General features: G+C 62.3%; 7 protein-coding genes across 7 annotated transcripts; 3 read left to right on the forward strand and 4 right to left on the reverse strand.

The window, feature by feature from the left end:
* Window positions 1-671: 671 nt before the first annotated feature.
* On the forward strand, window positions 672-902 carry COLE_02544 (uncharacterized protein; the record flags this gene model as incomplete). The annotated part of the gene is made up of 2 exons (XM_018425479.2): window positions 672-785; window positions 822-902. The coding sequence occupies 2 exons, from the start codon at window positions 672-674 to the stop codon at window positions 900-902; spliced, it is 195 nt and encodes a 64-aa protein (XP_018277533.2).
* A 131-nt stretch (window positions 903-1,033) lies between these two features.
* COLE_02545 (uncharacterized protein) lies at window positions 1,034-3,551 on the reverse strand (the record flags this gene model as incomplete). Its single annotated transcript, XM_018423660.2, has 11 exons — window positions 1,034-1,246; window positions 1,289-1,430; window positions 1,465-1,685; window positions 1,730-1,903; window positions 1,944-2,083; window positions 2,119-2,169; window positions 2,203-2,319; window positions 2,356-2,521; window positions 2,563-2,890; window positions 2,925-3,475; window positions 3,507-3,551. The coding sequence occupies 11 exons, from the start codon at window positions 3,549-3,551 to the stop codon at window positions 1,034-1,036; spliced, it is 2,148 nt and encodes a 715-aa protein (XP_018277534.1).
* Window positions 3,552-3,696: 145 nt separating this feature from the next.
* COLE_02546 (uncharacterized protein) lies at window positions 3,697-4,935 on the forward strand (the record flags this gene model as incomplete). Its single annotated transcript, XM_018423661.2, has 5 exons — window positions 3,697-3,838; window positions 3,925-4,143; window positions 4,195-4,444; window positions 4,498-4,645; window positions 4,678-4,935. The coding sequence occupies 5 exons, from the start codon at window positions 3,697-3,699 to the stop codon at window positions 4,933-4,935; spliced, it is 1,017 nt and encodes a 338-aa protein (XP_018277535.1).
* Window positions 4,936-5,336: 401 nt separating this feature from the next.
* On the reverse strand, window positions 5,337-9,259 carry COLE_02547 (uncharacterized protein; the record flags this gene model as incomplete). The annotated part of the gene is made up of 3 exons (XM_018424842.1): window positions 5,337-8,689; window positions 8,727-8,811; window positions 8,876-9,259. The coding sequence occupies 3 exons, from the start codon at window positions 9,257-9,259 to the stop codon at window positions 5,337-5,339; spliced, it is 3,822 nt and encodes a 1,273-aa protein (XP_018277536.1).
* Window positions 9,260-12,614: 3,355 nt separating this feature from the next.
* Window positions 12,615-15,921, forward strand: COLE_02548 (uncharacterized protein; the record flags this gene model as incomplete). The annotated part of the gene is made up of 3 exons (XM_018426816.2): window positions 12,615-14,622; window positions 14,660-14,819; window positions 14,919-15,921. The coding sequence occupies 3 exons, from the start codon at window positions 12,615-12,617 to the stop codon at window positions 15,919-15,921; spliced, it is 3,171 nt and encodes a 1,056-aa protein (XP_018277537.1).
* A 64-nt stretch (window positions 15,922-15,985) lies between these two features.
* On the reverse strand, window positions 15,986-17,209 carry COLE_02549 (uncharacterized protein; the record flags this gene model as incomplete). Its single annotated transcript, XM_018419456.2, has 6 exons — window positions 15,986-16,327; window positions 16,364-16,436; window positions 16,467-16,620; window positions 16,653-16,849; window positions 16,884-17,005; window positions 17,045-17,209. 6 exons carry the CDS (start codon window positions 17,207-17,209, stop codon window positions 15,986-15,988), a joined length of 1,053 nt encoding a protein of 350 aa, XP_018277538.1.
* A 503-nt stretch (window positions 17,210-17,712) lies between these two features.
* COLE_02550 (uncharacterized protein) lies at window positions 17,713-18,785 on the reverse strand (the record flags this gene model as incomplete). The annotated part of the gene is made up of 3 exons (XM_018426045.2): window positions 17,713-18,446; window positions 18,478-18,598; window positions 18,636-18,785. The coding sequence occupies 3 exons, from the start codon at window positions 18,783-18,785 to the stop codon at window positions 17,713-17,715; spliced, it is 1,005 nt and encodes a 334-aa protein (XP_018277539.1).
* Between the last annotated feature and the right edge of the window lie 281 nt (window positions 18,786-19,066).

A 19,066-nucleotide genomic window follows, 5' to 3' on the forward strand; every position in this document is an offset into this window, starting at 1 on the left:
CACACAACAAATCGCCGCGTTTCCGGGGGTCCAGGGTTTCGCCAACCAGACCCACGTGGGCTGCCTGGGTCCAGCGGCAAATTAATCCCGTTGTGGCAAACGTCCAAGAGGGGGGAGCGCATAAGCTGTATAACGGGAGGCCCGGATAAACCCTGCAATGGGCACCTGCTCGTTGGTCCGCGCCTCGACTTCGACGTTCCGAACAGCAGACGCAACAGCTCGCCGCAGACACAATGGCAGGAGACCACCGTGAGTCACGAGGTATATGGGAGTGAGCTGACGGCAGACCATGTCCTCGTGAGTACGCGCGATTTGGGCGCGGGCGGAGCACACTAGCCGGGGAAGGGGTCGTCCGCATGGTCGCGCCGAGGCCATCCAGGCATGGTTGCTGCCATTTGGCGCGGAGGGCGAGCTGTGCAGCGCGCAGAGACACCCGGATGGACACAGTGTATCGGGGACTGGGGGGTGTGTGCGGCTGCGCCAAGGCCGGCTCGCATGGCATTTGTTGGCGAGCGCCGCTCTGACGGCTCTGTTCCTCGTCTTCTCCCCTCCGTCGAAGCCGACACCTTCCTCGCCACCCACCTCCAGCCCCCGCACTCTCCACAAGCATTCCCTGCATTCCGAGCACTCGCTAACGCCAGTTCGACCCCGCCATCGACCGGTGGGCGGCGATGCGCGAGAACGTGTACCAGCACTTCAAGTTCTCGCGCCCTATCACGTACAAGGTTGTGCGGTGGGGCCTTCTCTTCCCTGCCTTCATCGCGGCCGTCTCGATCACCTACGACGTGGGTGTGCAGTGCGCGCGCAGTGGCTAACAACAGAACAAGTTCGACTGGGCCGGCAAGCGCCGCGAGGACTCCCTGATGGCCCAGCCACCAACGAAGGAGCAGGCCGAAGAGTAGACGAGCGAATGCATCAAACTAGGATTACAACAGTGTCGGCGATGCGGCATGACGGTCTGGACGCAGCTGGACGGGCTGGGGACGGGGATGGGTTGGTTGGGGAGGCGAGGTGAAGTTGGAAGTCGGAGGGTCTACCATATACGTTTCACCATGGTCCAGCGCTCGACCTCCTCCAGCCGCCACGCCTTCTTCTTCCCGCTGGGTCTTCCTTCGCCTCTCGCGCCTGCACCTTCCGCCTCGGCGCGCTTTGACAGCGGGGGAGATTGCAGGACGGGGGCAGATGGGTGGTCAGGGAGGTCGTCGTCGGGCTGGGAGAGGTACCGCGACGTCTCTTTGTTGTACGCCTGTCCTGTCAGAACTACGCGCCTTCGCAAGCTCAGACTCACTATCTCCTCCTTGCTGACTCCCACGGGTGCGCGCCCGAAATCATTGACTGCATCCTGTGCCTCGCGCTCGTCCATTCCCGCTTGACGGAGTGCAGAGAAGCTGAGTAGGCCGAGGCCGAGCAGGATCTTGAGCGCGATGAGGCTGGTGTCAGATATCTGGCGTCTGCGTTGCCTACCATCCCCAGATGCTGGCTGTGATGAGGATCGCAAGCGCCCACTTGAGCGACAACCAGATCCAGTCAGAGCTGAGGCTTCGCCCGTCGATAGCCTGCGTCGAAGTACTTGTCAACATCCCCACAATCTGGGCACTGATGCGAATTACGAGCACTGCGAGGGGGATGTTCGCGATTCCCAGTCGGCGGGCAACCAGAGGCGATTGATCGAGGAGAATAGGATGCTGCGCGTGTTAAGGTCCGGACTGAAGCAATCGCCACGGCTTACCTTGCGTTTCCGCTTGCCAGAGCTGCTGCCAATGGTTCCGGCCAGTAGCACGTCCTTGGCAAGGATGTCGGTGAAACGGTCGTAGACGGAAGCGCGGACGTGGTTAAACTTGGCGATGAAGGCGTGCTTCATCCAGTCGACGATCATCTCGGATGCAAGGACAAAGAGCACCGGCTTGGTATGAGCGCCGCTGAGGAGGGCAAATTAAACTTACAGAGAAGATGCGCTCAAGCAAACTCTTGCCCCTCGTGAAGCTCTTCGGGAGGAAAGCGAGGTCTGAGCCCGCCATCTCCATCATGTTGCGCATCGCGATGACCAGCAACATTGTTCCAAGCTGGAAGCGTTCCACAATGTCTGTTGTCAGCTTACCGGTGAATGCTGAAGCTCACCGGCACACATGATCTGGAAGAGGTTCTCCTTCTCGAACTTCTTGAAGACAGCTGCCGTCAGTGGCGATCTCACTTATCACTGACAGCCCTTGATCTCCACAAACTGGTTGCTGATAAGGAGAGAGATGAGCGTGTAGTCATACGAGTTGATCGCGACATTGAGCGCGATAAGCATGTAGAAGAAGATGATGGTGTGAATCACTGCTGTCAGCTCACAGTCAGCAACGCAGAACCTACAGACATAGCCCAGGGAGAGAAAGAAGAAGAATGCTGGGCGGACGTGCTCTCTCTTCCGTCTCTTGCCGTTCCGCTGCACGTTGTACGTGAGCGTGTCCAAGGTATCACGCGCAAACAGCGTATCGAGCACATCCTGCCCAAAGGCGCAGCACAACCGGTCGCCGATCTGTCATCAGCTCTTAACCCCACCAGAAGCATGTCTCTCACCTCCAATGCGTTGAAGATGACATATAATTTGATCGTCTCCTGCCCGCGTACGGAATGATACATCTTGCTCGCGTCGGTGCTGACGAGTAACACCGCCGCGGGTATAACGAGAAGGAGCAGCCGGAGCACACTCTGCACGTGTGCAGGCGGGATGGGGGTGAGGGGCTGACGGCGCACGAGGCGCGACAGGATGCGCGTGAACGCAAACGTCGCGCGGATAGGCAAGATCGTAAAGTTGTACAGGAAGCCGTCGAGACAGAGGAGTGCGCCGAAAGTCGTCACCTTCTCCACGGCGAGGGGCACGGCGAGGAAGTTGGCGATGCGTTCCCTGCGGTCAGCACGGCGTGGCGACGCAGACGCACCACTTGCCGTCGGCAATCCAGCCTTCCCACTGCTCGGCCGCGTCCTCGTCTCTCAGCAGATCCCAAATACTCAGCCCTGTGCGTTCGGAGTCGGGCGGCGCATCTCTCGTCTCGGTATGCTCTGAAGTTGGGGAGATGGGCGGCGGCACTTGCGTCGAGTCGAGTGTCTGGCGTCTGCTTCTAGCGGGCCAGAACTGCTCGACCTCGTCCAGTTCGCGCTCGCTCTCGTGCGCGCTAGCGCTTGCGCTGGCACTGCCAAGCGACAAGCGGCGGCGCGTGACGCGCGGCGAGCCTCCTGGATCCAGCCTGGCAAGCACATCGTCGACGTCCACCTCGTGCGCGTACTCAAAGTCGAATTGGGCGGCACGCGGCGACGGGGGCAGCGACGAGTACGTCCCGTGCTGAGCGAGGTCGAGTTCCGCAAGCTCGTAGTCCGTCGCGTAGGGCGTGGAGGCGAGGCGCGTGGGCTGCATCCGGGGCGATGGCGTGGGGAGCTTCTCTATCGGAGTTAGAGTCGTTGTGCTTGCAGGACGCCGCAAATCATCTCCCGACTGGAGTCAGCAGCGCAGACACAAGACCCACCTCCTTCTCCAGCCGCGGCTCGTGAACCCGCTCTTTCTCTTCCATGATGAAGTGACGAGATGTGATGCCTGGGCGCCGGGGGAAGTGGTTTGAACATGACGTTTGAATTATGGCTTGCGCCGATATCCGGTGCCTGAGCCGGTCACCTCCTGCAAGACCGTGTTTCGACTCCCGACAACAATCCATCGCCATGCCTCCGCCCGCACCCGTCTCCGCGGGCGGGAAGCACCCCCATCGCCCCGCCGTCGAGTGGGAGAAGGTGCTCTGGCGCCGCCAACCTTTTCCCGACAACTACGTGCCGCCCTCGTTCCTCGCCGAGCTCGACGCGTTGCGTGAGTGCTCCCTGTGGACGTGTCTGGAGATGGGTCGCGAAGCGCCGAGCGCGCATGCTATCTGAAGACCGACAGCTGACAAGTAGCACAGCGCCCCAGGCCCAAGCTCCTTCCGCTCATCCTCGCGACGCTGCCCGTGTCGCAGCATCTTGCTGTCATCGCCCTCTTCCTGGCCATCTTTTACGGGATGCTCGTCGGCAACTTTGGCGCCGCCGAGGTCGGGTGGGCGTGTGCGACCGTCGGCGTGGTCGCGTATGGTCTTTGGCGTGTGGGGTGGGAGGCGGCGAAGAAGGAGAATGTAGGCCGTGAGTGCGCTGAGAGACGGAGGAAGGCATCATTCCAGCACTGACACGTAGCCCTCCTCCCCGCGACTTCGGCACTGCGTCCCCTTCTCCTCCCGCCGCTGCTGCTGGGTCTCCTCGCCCCCGTCCTCGGAACACTGACCTCGGCAACGACCAGCGACTCGATCTGGCCCCTCGCCGGCCTCCTCTTCTTCGTGCACCTGCTCTTGACGGACTTCCGCACGGGCCCTGATCGGCGGCGCAAGCGGCGACGAAGGAGGCGGAGCGTCAGCGGCGGCGGCCGCGACGAACCCGAGGAGAAGAGGTGAGATGCGCTTCATACCGGGCCGGACAAGCTAGGAAAGACTCTGACCCCAGCCTCACATCTTCCCTCTCACTCACCTCCGCGCTCTCCGCCAGCGTCGTGCTCGCCTCCCGCCTGCCGTCGACGGGACACGTCTTCTCACTCGTCATGCTTGCCGCGGGCCTGTTCGCCGGCTGGCCGAACCTCGCCAAGGGCGTGCGGGTAGGTGTGTCATGCTACGTAGCTGACAGCAGGAAGCGGGGCCTGCGTTCTCCGTCGCCCTCACCTTCTCCATGATATGGCTGTCGGCGTCTCTCCTCCCCCCGTCGCGGCATCCCACGACTCTCGGGCCCTTCCCCGTGCCGGGCGGGGCGGCGCGCGTGTTCTTCGCCGTCCTCCTCCTCGTCAATGTTGGCGGGCCGCTCATGCTCTGGTGGGGATGGCGGTGGAAGCGAAGGTTAGGCGGCAATTGGGACGCTGCAGTGGTTCGCGTGCGGAAGCGTGGCGGGTAGATGATATGCACGACACGTTGACTGAGACTGGGGCAGATGTCGTGAGATTACACGCCAAATTCTGTCCACCTCGCCCAGTCTTCTTGATTATTCACTTGTCAGTCTCGCTCAACTCCACAACCCAAAACACCAATCGTGCCAATGAAAGTCCATCAAGTGCTACCTGTAGCTAAGGGAGTGATGGAGAATGTATGGGAGTCAGGCCGCATGTACAATGGATGTGCAACGTGCTGTAGGCCACGCATTACATGATATAATGAGAAATTGTGAAGTTGTGGAAGTGTTGCTGAGTTGTTGGCGTTTGAATGACAAATGTGACGTGACGGAGAAAACCATGGCTGGAGCGGATATCATGCGAGAGGAATGGAATTGTGTAGTGGTTTGTATTGCTGCAGGCCGCCTTAGTGCGTAAGCGTCTCGCAGCGGTCCACGATCGTCTGGTAGATGAACTTGAACGCCCAAACCGAGCCGCGCAGACGTTTGATGCGAAGCAGGTACAAGCCCTGCAGGTTCTTGATCCGGCAAAGCTCAACGACAAACTTGACCTCGTCGCCGTTGTCGATCGCGTGCTCGCCGTACACAGGTTCTGGAGCCGGGCCGAGATGAGGCGACGCCAGCTGGGGTGTAGTCGATGTGGACGCAGAAGCGAGCAGGTCGCTTTCGCTGCGGGCGAGGGCGTGCGAACTGTACGAGGAGTACGAGGAGCCACGGCGAAGGAGCATGCCCTTGAGACCTGAGAGGCCGCCCGAGCCAGTTGAGGGAAGAGGACGGCCATCGCTGCTCTTACTGGAGGATTGGACCAGGGCGATGGGCCCAATTCCGGCAGCACCCGTGGACAAACCTGTCGTTGGACCGGCCTTGCGACGGCGAACACGAGTGCAGCGCAGACGGTAGTCGGCCTCCTGCTTGACGTCCATGCCCATACCGTGAAGTACGCGAATGACCTCGGCCATGACCTCCTTCGGCGGCCGCGAAGTCAGTACGGACTGGTCGACAAGACCGCTGTGGACGCGCATCTTGCTGTCCTCGACTGAGAGGGTGCCGTTTGCCTGGTGGCTTGCGTCCGCCACATGGTGGGGGTTGACGAGAGATGCGGCCGCAGACGGTGCGCTCGGCGTACGGACCGACTTGGACCGCATAGGAATTGCGCCGCGCTCGGGCGAAAGCAGCGTCTTGTCAACGTTTGCCTTGCTATTGGCGGGCGCAAGCGGGATGCGCTTCTCAGAAGGTGACGTCGCAGAGGGTTCTCGCCCTTCGGTCTGTTTGCGACGGATCGTCTCTTTGCGGTCGGGCGACTTCTGCTGAGGGGTTGACTCGCTGACAACGATGGAAGGGCCGTCTGTGAGGGGGCTGATACTCTCGTCGCGCACCATCGACCTGGGCGGTTCGTTGGAATTGGTAGGCGCCGTGACGTGGACGTAGCTGCGGTCCGCGCTAACGGAGGGACGGCCGGCAGAGCTGGAGATCGAGTCGGCGCGGAGACTGCCGGACTTGATAGTGCTCAGGGTGTCCTTTGCGAGAGACTTGCGTCTGAACCAGTCCATGACCCTCTTGGCGGCGCTGCTCGACGCGGTGCGCTGGCCATGCGAGTCTCCAAACGCGTCCACTGTGACAACAGACGTGCTGCTCGGCTGGTCCTGCGATGGTCGCGGCTGGATTCCCTGAGGGCCAATGACCACATCCTTGTTGGAGAAGCTCGAAGTGTGCGAAGCCCGCGACGACATGTTGTCTGGGGTTGAAGTGCGGGAAGTGGGGTTCATGAGCTGCACCGTTTTGCGTCGCGCCTTCTTTTCGGCTGAGCCGGGAGGGGCGGGAGGCGCAATGGAGGAGGGACTAAACGCAACAGAGTGGCTCTTGTTGTGCTGTGAAACGGGTATGTACGACGGCCGAGAGGAAGGTGGGGCTGGTGTTTGACCCAAGAGCTTGGCGAGACCGAATTTGTCAAGAGACATGCCCATGCCCCGACGACTAGTACGGTCCCTCTTCGGCGGCCGCGTGGGAGCGACGTTTGTAGGCAGCGTGCCCGAAGGCTGAGCTCTAGGGGTGGCGACACCGGGCGGAAGTGGGGTAGACACGGTGCGAGAGCGCGCCTCGGCTCTTGGAGTCGGTACCTGGCTCTCGGACGCCGTCGTAGCCTTGGGGGTCGTCACGATCGGCAGGTCATCAACCTCTCCCTCGCGCGGACGCTTGGATGGTGTCTGAGGAATTGAGGGCGAGCGACGGGGTGGGCGGGGAGGGGGAGCGACGTCCCCGGAAGCCGAAGCGGGCACGTCTGTGAGGTCGATTGGCAGCTGCTCAGCCGGCAGCTGAGGCTGAGGCTGCACACGGGCCGGCACATTGGTCTCAACAGTGCTTGTGGCCTCGGGGTTCGCTTCGACCTGCTCAGGCTCCTTGGTAACTTCAGGAGTGATGATGGCCGCTGGCGCTAGGCCGGCCCCTTCAGTCGTAAGAGGGGTGTGGGTGCGCGACTCCATCTTAGAGTCGATCTCAGATGTCGAGTCCACCTCCATGTCACCGATCTGCGGGACATCAAGCGGCTTCGCGGGAGCCGGCTCCACAATGTCCGCAGGCTTCGTGGCCATGGCGTGAAGATTCTTGAAGCGCTCCCAGCCCTTGTCGCCATCGTACTCTACCTGGATGGTGTGGCGATTCTTGTTTGCCGACATTGGAGTCCGGGGTTCGGCCGAACCTCTGCGCACCGGCGTGACTGGCTCAACAACCTCTCGCTCAGGCGTGTTGAGACAGTGGGCTGAGGTTGTGCGCGGCCTGGGAGGCGTCTGAGGCGGGGTGGTGGGGCCGATTGAGGATTGTGGCTCAGAGATAGGCTGGTGAATCGGCAATGGGGGAAGGGCGAGTGAAGGAACGGCAGAAGGAGCGGCCTGGTCGCGATGGTGTTGCTCCCGGCGTGGCTCCAAGACGGGGAAACGGTCGCGGTGGCCGGCGTTGTAGAGGTAGTCTGGGACCGTAGACGTTGCAGGAATACCGCTGCGTTGACGCTGGTCCTTGGCGCGGCGATGGTCGTCCAGCATAACGTTTGAGCCTGGTGCCGTGCTGTGGCTGCGCTGGAAAGCTTTGACGAGCTTGGCCTCCTGCTGCAGGCGACGACGATGGGCAAGATCGCGCTTGGCGGCCTGGCTCTTCTTTTGCATGTTCTCGGTGAAGATGAGCTCGTGCTCCTCGACGGTCCGGTCAAAGATGGATCGCTGAGCGTCCAACCACGGGTGCATCTCGATCTGGGGAATGTTGCAGCGCTCCTGGGGGTCGGGCACAAGCATCATGAGGAGGAGGTCCATGGCCATGCGCGACATGTGTTCCGGGAAGTTGAGCGGGGTGCTCATAATGTACTTGTAGAGCAGGTTGATGTTGTCGCCGTCCGGGTTGTCCGGATCGTCATCGTACGGCAGGTAGCCGGAAAGCATGGCGTAGAGAATGACACCACACGACCACACGTCGACGGCGGTACCGACGTACAGTCCTTCGGACACGACGAGCTCTGGTGCAGCATAGCATGGGCTGCCACAGCTAGTAGCCATGAGGTCATCGCCTTCGCGCTCGAAAGCGTTGGCAAAGCCAAAGTCAGTGATGATAATGTTGCGGTGGCGGTCCAGCAACAAGTTCTCCAACTTGAGGTCGCGGTGCACAATGTGCTTCTGGTGCAGGTAGTCAACGCCCGAGATGAGCTGAGCGAAGAGGCGTGACGCGTCCTTCTCCTTGAGGTAACGGTTTGCCAGGATGTAGTCGAACAGCTCGCCACCTGCGGTTAGGCTGACTCTACTGCACAATTATCCCACCTCCAGCAAACTCGAGAACGATGCCAATATACTTTGCCGTGTCGATGACATCCAACATGCGCACAATGTTGGGGTGCTTCAATTGCTGCCATTGTTAGCTCGTGGCCCTTCCCTGCGCGTCCGTCCAACCAGCACACTGCCACACTCACCCTCAACACCTCGATTTCGCGCTCAACCTTGTTGGCACGGCGCGACTCGGTCTCCAATTGCCCGCGGCGGATGAGCTTGATGGCGACCTCGACGCCATACTCGCTGTGAACGCCAAGCTTGACCTTGCCAAACTCGCCCTCGCCCAGTGTCTGCAAGAGAATGTAGTTGCCGAGGGCGATCATGGGACGACCAGGATGCGCCTGCTTGTAGGCGTGGACCGAGGGGTGGAGGACGTACTCATCCGACAGGTACTCTTGCTTTGGGGGCGACGCGTGGGCGATAGCGGCAGGGTTGTGCGACTGCCTCTTGCGCTGCTGGGCTGTTGGCTCGTAGCCAGAGGATGAGTGTGACTGAGACATTGCTTCAACGGAAGGGAGGGGCATGGTGGGGGGGACATTGCTTGAGCGATGAGGACGAGATGAAGAGGAAGAGGAGGAAGTAGAGGCGGCTGGAGGAAGGTATTGACCAAACTCGTCTGCGATGGAGGAGTAAGCCGCACCGTGCATTGTCTGAGGACGCTGTGATGAGACAGAGGCCCTTGTTGACGCTGTCGAGGGTAAGGCGTGCAGGGGAGCTGAGCCAGGCATCATCATTTGGGGACCAGTTGGAGGTGAGAATGGGGGAGTTGGGTATCGTGCTGAGGGTGGGACGTCCATCGACGCGCGCCCTCGTGATGGGGCAGCGAATGGATCGGACATTGGGTGCGGTGGAAGGACGGAGGTCATCAAGAGGACTCGAGGACGCGATGTGGTTACGCGACCGACACTACGCTGTTGGGATGTGGTGGAGTGTTGAGGGGGTTTATCAACGAAGGTGGAGTTGAGGCTTTGAAGAGGATGGCGAGATGCCTTGGGTGGTGTGTACAGTTACACAGATGGACAGTGGAGGGATGGCTGGGAAGGGATCAGCGTCAGCCAAGGCTGGGGGGGGCGAGGGAGGAGCAGGTGGGGAGCGGGGGAGAGGGGGGCTTGTGGGTGGGTGGGGGAGCGCCGGAGAGGAGAAGAGTGGCTGAGTGGCTGGGTGGAAGAGGTGGATGCGCGGCAGCTGCGAGAGTGGTCACAACTTTGCAGTGTAGCGCAGTGGGGACAGCGGCGAGTGAGGTGGGGGCGAGGGGAGCGCTTGGTATGGGACTGATTGACGCGCGAAGATGGATGGGAGATGGTGGTGCCAGAGGCCGGTGGCCGGGAGTCGAGTTGAGTGTGGTGTGTGAGGGGGAATGCAGACTTACGGAAGTGGACGCGTGCGTACACGCGCGTGCCCACGACGTGTGGCGAGGAAGTGGGAGGTGGGAGAGTGCAGTGGACCGAGAATCGAGGATGATAGCGACCGCGCACTGCGAGATGCAAGATGCGAGATGCGAGATGACAGATGCAAGGCCGAGGGGCGGACGGAGGTGGTGTGAGGTTGAGGGAGGGATGAGGAGGACGCGATCAGAGCGTTGACCGGGTAAAGGGGCCGAGCTTGATCAGGGGGAGGTAGTAGACGACGGCCTGCAGCCTGCAGCCTTGCAGTCTAGCAAGCTTGAGGTGGACAGGTCGGCGGCGGCGTAGGCGCGTGTCGAGGGAGGGGGGGGGGGGGGGGGCGAAGGGAGAGATCGGGGGGGAGAGGGAGGAGGATAAAGGAGAAGAGGAGGAGGAGGATGCGAGGAGCGGGTGGTGGCTGGGTGGAATGGGTTGGGATCGGGAAGCAAAAGGGTGGGTTGAACGGGGCAAAGGGTAATCGACTAGGTGTTGCCTGCTCCGTGATGCGTGGACCGTTACACGCGGCCCTCGACGACTTGCTTGATCAAGCTATACAGCGAGTCACCTCTTAAGGGTGATTCAATGTCGCGGCGCGTGGAAGATACACCGACGCGCGGGCCAAAGTAGACAGAGAAGATGCGAATGAGCGTGTATGCAACTGTCGAGATGAAGATGGGGCGTTGCGATGGCTACGCTACAGTCCTGTCAAAGGAAGTCGAGCGATAGAGCGAGTGGGCGAGTGGGCGAGTGGGTGAGAGGAGGTGGGTGGAGGAGCAAGGTGAAACAGGTGCGGGAGTGAGTGAGTGATGCGTGACTCGAATTGTCCAACTTGGTGGATGAGATGCAGTGACAGGTTGATGATGATTCCCAAGCGTGAGCCAAGTTGGGTGGCGCTCGTTGAAAACTCGTCGTCCCTTGGTGGCCTGGTGGCCTAGTGGTTGGAGAATGGGGATGGGAAAGAGAAAGATTGTTGCTGTGCGAGCGGTCAAGCCGAGTGGATATACAAGATGGATTAGTCTAGTTGGTGGCGAGGAGAGACGGAAATCGGATAGTCCGGTGTTGTTGACAAAGATGGGCGCTACAACACTGTTGACTCTGGCGATCTGGCTGACAACTGCTGCTGCTGCGAAGTGATTTGGTCGCCACTGGAAGCGCACTGGAATTCAACCGCAGGGTAGCTCCATCACTCGTCTCCGGTCTCTTGCAGCCTGCTCCTCTGTCGCGCGCGCTCTCGCTCTGTTGATTCAACTCTCCTGCTCTCCAAACCTACACAGCGACGCAAGCAAATACCTTCCGGCCATGCCGACCAAGGCACACGACGACCAACTTTGTCCACTTTTCTCTGCTTGCTCTGCCCCTACTTACTCGCTGTTCCCGACCAACATCGATCCCGGCCCCGGATGCCAGGATTGAACACAAAACATCTGTACTGGCCTCGAAAGCTCAACATGACCGCCCGATCTCTCACGCGTCTCGCCTTTGCTCTCCTCGCGCTCCTCGTCTTGCTCGCGCACACGCACCAGATGATCACTTTGTTTGCTTCCCTGTCCTCCCTGTCCTCCCTGTCCTCTCTCCCTCCCTCCTCCCTGTTCTAAACACACGGTCCTCCCGCCCAAGCGCCACGGCGCACGCGGACCCAAATGCCCAAGTCGGATCACCAGGGGTGTCCCCTGGCGTAGGGCTTGCTCTGGCGCGCGCGCGCTGGCGCGTCCCGTATCCCAGGGTTTCAGCCACGCCCTGATGCAATAACCCCTGCCCAACCCAGGTTTTAAACTTTGCTTGAATCCTCCCCCCACTCAAAGTGAGACAATCAACGACGCGTGACGCGTCCCCTTCCTCCTCGCGCCCCGCGTGGCGAGGGCTGGCGAGATCACTCCTCACTGACCTCTGACCTCAATTCAATGCATTGTTTGTACGTTGCATGTGTGCATGTCACGCGAGTACGCAGTCATCCTAGACGGCGCCAGACCGGAGTATTGCGCGAGGAACAGTAAACTTGTTAGGTGGTGCCGTGGCCGAGTCTCGCGCACGACGTGGCGACGGACGTGGCGGTTCCGAGTGGAGATTCTTCCGCTCGGCACAGCGTTCCTGGCTACTTCAATGCTCCGAGAGGTGCAAGTCGGGCTCCCTCCCCGATGCTGGTGTTGGCGACGAGCATGCACGCAACGAGAGACCCCGGAGCACATGAGGCCTTTCACGATGTGGTAAAGTACTGTACAGTAGCTTGAAGCGGATGGTCGCGCTGTCCCGCTGTCCCGCTGCCTCCTTGCCCCCTCGCCGCCTTGCAACCTACAGTCATGCAGGCCATGAGAACAGTCGCCTCGTCGGGCCGCGTCTTGGTCGCACCGCAGGTAATGACGGCCGGTGGAGGTGTCTGGCAACCGTGGGAGACCTCCTACGGGGGGACCCAATAAACCCCCCGATGCAATGACGTGAACCCATCTCCAACATGAACATGAGCGAAATCACATCCACTCACCACCCATCACCAACAACCATGGACGACTCGGGCCCCGTCGCCTCGAGCTCGACACTACACCTTCTCGACCCCGCCGGCCTCCTCTCCGCCCCCGCTCGCGCCCTCACATCCGAAGTAGTCCTCGCCTCCCTCGATGCCCTCCCCCCTGTTGTGCGCCTCATCACGGCCGCCAACCTCGTCCTCTCCGGACGAGTGTACGACCAGACACTCCTGCGCCGCGTGATCGATGCAGGCTTGAATGCTGGAGAGGAGGAGACTCTACTTCTCGAGGGCGATGTGCGCGCGCGTCTCGAGTCAGCGACGAAAGCGCCGGGCGGGTGGGAAGGGTGGGGCCTCGCGGACGTGTTCGAGGCAACTGAGGCCGCCGTGCAGGACAGTGCGCGGAGAGAGCTTGTGCGCGCCCTTGCAATTCTGGCGCAGGCCCGACGGCGGCTCGATACCTATGACGCCTTCTGTCCTCCACGCACCGCGGCGTCAGCAGCGACGAAAACGCCGACGATCGAGGACATCGAGCTCGACGACCCATGGGGCGAGGACGACGACGGCGACAATGTACCGCCCATGCTCGACGATCCGTGGGCTGACCAAGCCTCGGAACCACCCACGCCCCCGCAGCCCCCCAAACCCCTCCCCGAACCCTCCGAGCCGCCAATAGACCCCAGCACCTTTGTGCTGCAGCCCATCACGCTGTCGGCGCTCAATTTCGCCACAGTCGCGGACGTGCGCGCGCTGCGCATCGTGTGCCAGCGCCACGGCTCAGACCTGTATCCGTACCGCCTGGCGATTGTTGAAGCGATCCCCGGCTGGGTCTCGCCTGCCGAGGACGACGTGCAGAACCTCCTCCCCGGCGTGTGGGAGGACAGCGAGCACGAGCGCTGGCCGACCGGGCGGCTCGAGCACGAGAACACACTTCTTGACGCCCTCGCCACAAAATACGGACTGTACGCACTCAACCCTCCGCCCGCCGCCCTCCTGCCCCCCGCCCACCCCGAGCCGCTGACCTCTGAGGCCTTGAGCGCATGGTACGCCGTGCGCGTGGGCAGCCTCGACGCCCTGGGCCTCCTCGACGCGCAGCTCGCATGGGTGCAGCACGGCGCGGCGCTCGGTGTGCCCGCGCTCGACGCGATCGGGGAGGACCTCAGCCTCCTCTCGCGCCTGATTTACGACGCCAACCTCTCCCCCGCCGAGCTCGGGCGCTGGAACCTCGCGACATGGAGAGCGGCGCAGCCCGAAGCCATTGTGCGCGCCTACCTCGCCAACTCGACGCCAGCCAGCATCGTGGGCGACATCCGTCGCCTCGTCCTCCCCTACCTCTACGTGCTGGAGAGCCGTGCCGAGCGGGCTGGCAAGGCGGACGCCGGCCTCGTGGAGCGCATGCTCGACGGCGCAATCCTCGACCTCTCGCTGCACCTCGCGCTCCCCTGCTTCGAAGCGAGCAAAGCGACGCTGCCCGCCTCCCAACGCCTGATCAAAGACGACCAATCCGTGGCACGCCTAGCCCTGGCCGTGCTGTACGGCAGCGACGAGAGCGCGTGGCCGACCATGTCGGCGATCTTTGAGTGTCTGCCCGTGTGGGACGTGGCGGGCCGGGACGCCGACAGCGACCGCGAAGCGATGGAGACGACGCTCGACTCGCTCGCGGCCTTCGTCCGCCCCACCGTCGCCGGCGAAACACACGACGCCCGCGCCCTCTTCTACTTCTTCAAGCCGCTGCCCTTCTCGTCCCTCTCGCGCGCGCTCGACATCCTCGACGTACACCTCGAAAGCGGCGAGATCCTCGCGCGCCACGACGTCCGCGTGCGCATGCGCACGCTCCTGCAGTCGGCGCGCGACAAGGCCGAGCAGCGCACCCTCGCCGAGAAGATGGTGCGGCGCGCGCGCCCCGACGAGCGCCATTGGCTCGCGCTGTGGGAGGACATGGGCCGCCTGCGCGGCGGAGAAGACACGCTGCTCCGCGGCGCGTTTGGTATGCTCGAGCACGAGGAGGTCATGCGCATTTTCTTGCACGGCCTCTTGAGTTCGGGGAGTGAGTCTGTGGGCAAGGACAGTAGAGCTGACGCCAGACTTTGCCGTCGCGAAAAAGGTCATCCGTCGCCTGGAGCCAGAGGAGCTCTTCACCCCCGCAGACCTCGAGGAGATTGTGCTCACCACGTCCAAAGAGTTCTACATGCGCGCCGAGACGGGCAACATCCACACGGGGGATATGAAGTTGGCTTACGAGTGGTGCGTGCCCTTCCTCTCCATCTCTCCCCCTCCCCGACTGATCCTCCCTCTGCCCTCTCCCGCCTCTCCCCTATCTCCCCGCTCGCGTGCTAACCCCAGCCTCTCCGTCGCGCCCCCCTCGCCCGCAATCCGCGCCGAACAAGACTTCGTCCAAGCCACGTCCCGCGTGGCCTCCTTCAAAGCCCTGAGCGCCCTCACGCCCGCCGAAATCCGGTACACCCCGAACAAGCTCGACCTCGTGCGCCGCGTCCTCGCGACCGACGACGCCTACCGGCACGCGGGCATCATCATGGACCTGACCGCCAAGCTGGGATACACGACGCCGGCGCCGCGCGCCAAAGTCCTCCGGATGCTGGTGGACGCCGCGATCGCGCATTCCGACTGGGCGGTGGCGAAGGAGCACGTCGACGCCATGGTCGCGATGGCCGAGCCCGACTTGGGCGACGCGGAGGCGGCAGACGGGTGGGGGTGGGACGGGGACGGGGACGGGGACGGGGACGGGGACGAGGGCGAGGCGGTCTCGAAGACAGATGCGGTGGGCGACGACGCCGCCGCAGTCCGCGACGTCACGTACCGCGCCTGCGTCGCGCTCGGCACTTCGATCCCCGACGTCGGCGCGCGCCTCGCGCTCCTCGCGCAAGCGGTCGCGCTCGCGCCCGCGGCCGAGCTCGCATCCATCCTCCCGCTGTACCATGATCTCGAGGCGCAGGTCGCCGCGGACCCGGCGCTCCTGCGCCCGACTTCGCCGTCCGCGTCCGCGTCAGCGCCCGCGTTCCCCGCCCTCTCGTCCCTCCCCGTCGACACGGTATTGGGGTCGCGGCGCGCGGCGAAGGCCGCGCGCATGGCGTTCGACCTCGCCGGCCTCAACATCCCCAGTCTGCGGCCGGGGAGCGCCAAGGGGAAAGTCGCGTCGCCGGTCGAGCGTACCGCGAGCAGGGGGAGTATGGAGCGGCCGAGGGGCAGCTTTGAGAGTGGGAGGGGAGACGCCGCCGCACTCTTCGATAGCGTCGACGAGCCGAGTGTGCGTGCCGGCGCGCGGCGCGCGCTCGTCAAAGGCGTCGGGTGGTTGTTGGGCGCCGACGAGAGCGAGCAGATCTTGTAGCAGCATACATGAGGTAGTAATGCATATGCATGTGTACAACTGTCTCTGGCCGCCGTGCTCCGCGTCATTCCACTTCGATGGCCGTGTCCACCCTCTGCCCGTCGGGCTCGCCCCGTGCCTTGCGCGCTTTGCGGTCCAGCACGTCTTGCCGCAGCCGCTCGAACTCGCTGCGCTGCTCACGCGCATGTTTCGCCAGCCCCTCTTTGCTCGCCAGCGCCTCGACCTCCTCTTCCTTCCCCTTGTCGCGGTCGCGGCGGCGCGAGGCCTCGGCGTTCGCGAGCTTCGCCCGTAATGCTGGGAGGGCGGCGGGATGCGATGTGTCGAGGTTGGCATTGTACAGGATCGTCCATTCCTGGAACCGTGCTTCGAGCGTAGGCCGGTCGCCGGTGGTGGGGAGCCCGTGTTCCTTCTGTCAGCTCGGGTCGTCCGAGATGGGGCTTACGGCGAGAAGCCCACGCAGGTCGCCGATGCTAATCAGGCTGTAGTTGGGCTTTACGATCCGCTTCATCTCGGCACTGGGTCAGCTCGGCCACCCACGCGCTCACGTCTTGCCCTTTACGCCTGCGCCCGCGAAGAGCTTCTTCCACGTCGTCTTGGCTGGCGCCGCCTTCGCTTTGGGAGGCGGGCAGCCGCGGTCGATATGGCCCGGGATCGCAGAGATCTCGAGCTTCACTCCACATATGGGACATGGCGCTTCGTCTGCGTTCAGCTCGGCCGTCGCCGCAACTCACCATTCTCGGACAGCTCATCGACTTCAGCGTCGCTCGAATTCATCACTTCCATCCCCTCTGAGGGGGAGGTGGAGCGCGGCTGTGATTCTGACTTGCTGGGCGACTGTGTTCGCGCGCGTTTCAATGAATGGACCGAGGGTGGACCAGAGGAAGGTGCGGGGCGCTTGCGTGGCTTTGTAAATTCGAGCAACTGCGGTCTGACGAGTCAGTAGAGACAGCGATTAGACCCACCGAGCGGCCTCCCATGCATCCGTCATCTCCTCGAGCGCCCGGTTGCGTCGGATCGCGCCTTCGCTCGCTGCTTCCCCGCAGGAGGGGCACTTCTTCGCATGTGTGAGGGAGGAACGAATACACTGCGGTCAGCACAACTACTAGGAAAGCCGCAGACGTACCGCTGAGCAGAAAGAGTGCCCGCATGCGATGCTGACGGGCGCGGAGAGGAGCTCCTTGCAGATCGGGCAGAGAAAGGCCTTGTCGAGGCGCACGAAGGTGGAAAATGAGGGCGGAAATGGCTTGGGATCATCCCCTGCTTGTAGAAGAGGATGACTGGTGTCCATAATTCGATGGATGAGGTTGCGAGGGCGAAGAGCAACGAAGTGCGACGAAGAGAGGCTTCCAGCAAGCAGAGATGGAGCGGCAGCGAAACGAGGCAAAGAGGGCGTACCGCTGCGGACAAATGGCTCGGATTGAAGTGCGCGTGACAGTGGCACACTCTGTTAGCCTCGGTAGTTGCAGGGCCTAAAGTACGGAGGCGGCGAGGACAAAAACGACGATGGCGATGAGGGTTGTTGTGATGGCGAGCGCATGCACCACCCGAGAAGTCCAGTCATGTAATTCAGGGCCTGGAACAGAGACGCGGCGCGTCAGTGGCAAAAGAGCAAATTTGATTCCGCTGCTCAGCTGCTCAGGGGTCCAGGCACCATCGCGACGCCTTCCACGATGTTTGTACCAGCAGCCCCTCACACTTCTGGGAATGCACATGGCGTGGTGAGTCATCCCCGCGCCGCCGCCACAAAATCACAGGACAAGACATGTGATGGCTATGGCTACACAAACTCTTCTACAGAGGTCGCTGCGCGCGCACCGCAACGCACTTCCATCCGTTGTCCGCCCCCTTCTCCACCAGCCAGCCCGTCAACCACCACACGCCTCCGCGGCCCTTGAGATTGGCGGAAAAGCCGGGGAGCACGTGCGCCGTCCAATCTTCGACCTTGGCATTGTAGCCTGCGTTTCGGAGGCGGGCCTCGTACTCCTCTACAGTCAGCCCCGCGGCGAGGTTGGCCGCAGGAACACGGAGCATCATGGAGAGGAAATTGGCGAAAAGCTTGCCAGGAAAGGCGGCGTATGATGGCGGCGCCAGAATGTCCGTGTACGCGAGCACGCCGCCTGGCCTCAGGTTGGGCAGAACCGAGTCCACGAAGGATCCGCGCGAGGGCGGGAAGTGGTAGAGCGCGTCGAGGATGTAAACAAGGTCGTAGGGTTCAGAACCGGGGAGGGGCTTGTGCTCGACCGCCTTCGGGGCCGCAGTCTCATCGTGGTCGTCGAACACAACCTGCTCCGCCTCCTCGCCCTCCGCTTGGCTGCTTGACTCGCCGAGGAACCCGCGCATCGGGTACAGCGGGTGGTCAAAGTCCTTATTCGGGCGAACGCTCGCCGAGCCCGTGTACCACGTAATGTCAGTCTTGCCCGCATGCTCGAGGAACCACTGGTTCACGCGCTCCTGTGCCATCTCCGTGTCAGATGGTAACGAGGCGATTGCCGTGAGATGCTTCGGATTGGATTCCAGGTGGAGCACTGATCAGCATCATGTCACTGATTTGCTCACAGAGGCTGTCGCCGGAGCCGTGGGCCACGTCAAGCACGTTGTCGAGACGAGGTACGTTCGCGAAGGACAGAAGGCGCCGCGCGAGCGCCTCGCCAGCTTCTGAGAACGACGAGGCGTCATCCTGCCGTCAGCTGCCACTTCTGCGCACAACGACTCACCCAGTATCCCATGTTAGTCCAGCGAGCGAGCCCGTCGTTGAGGACGTCCGCGTCCCAGTAGGCGTAGAGCTCTGTCCACTGAGCTGGGAGGAATTGGATGGCGAGCCGCCATATCAGGGGCACGAGGGCGAGCACCACCAGCAAGTTCATGATGGTGTTGAAAAAAGGGGGATGGTTTTGTTGGATGAGAGAGGATGGAGACAGAGGATGATGAGAAAGCAGGACAAGTCAAGAGGCGCACGCGGTGAATGGATGGCCCTCGGCGTGTTTCGGTGTCTCGGCGCCGTCTCATCCTGAGAAGCGCAGCCAGCGACTCCTCATGTGGAGGCGGGGTCTCCACGCATTTGCTTCCGTTCGATCTGCATGTCGCCAAGCGAACCGCCCTGTCCCACCCGCCGATCACCGTTCCCCGTCTCCTAACGTCACTTTCT

Source organism: Cutaneotrichosporon oleaginosum (genome assembly GCF_008065305.1).
Source record: "Cutaneotrichosporon oleaginosum strain ATCC 20508 chromosome Unknown ATCC20508_contig02, whole genome shotgun sequence".
In the NCBI taxonomy this organism is placed as follows: domain Eukaryota; kingdom Fungi; phylum Basidiomycota; class Tremellomycetes; order Trichosporonales; family Trichosporonaceae; genus Cutaneotrichosporon; species Cutaneotrichosporon oleaginosum.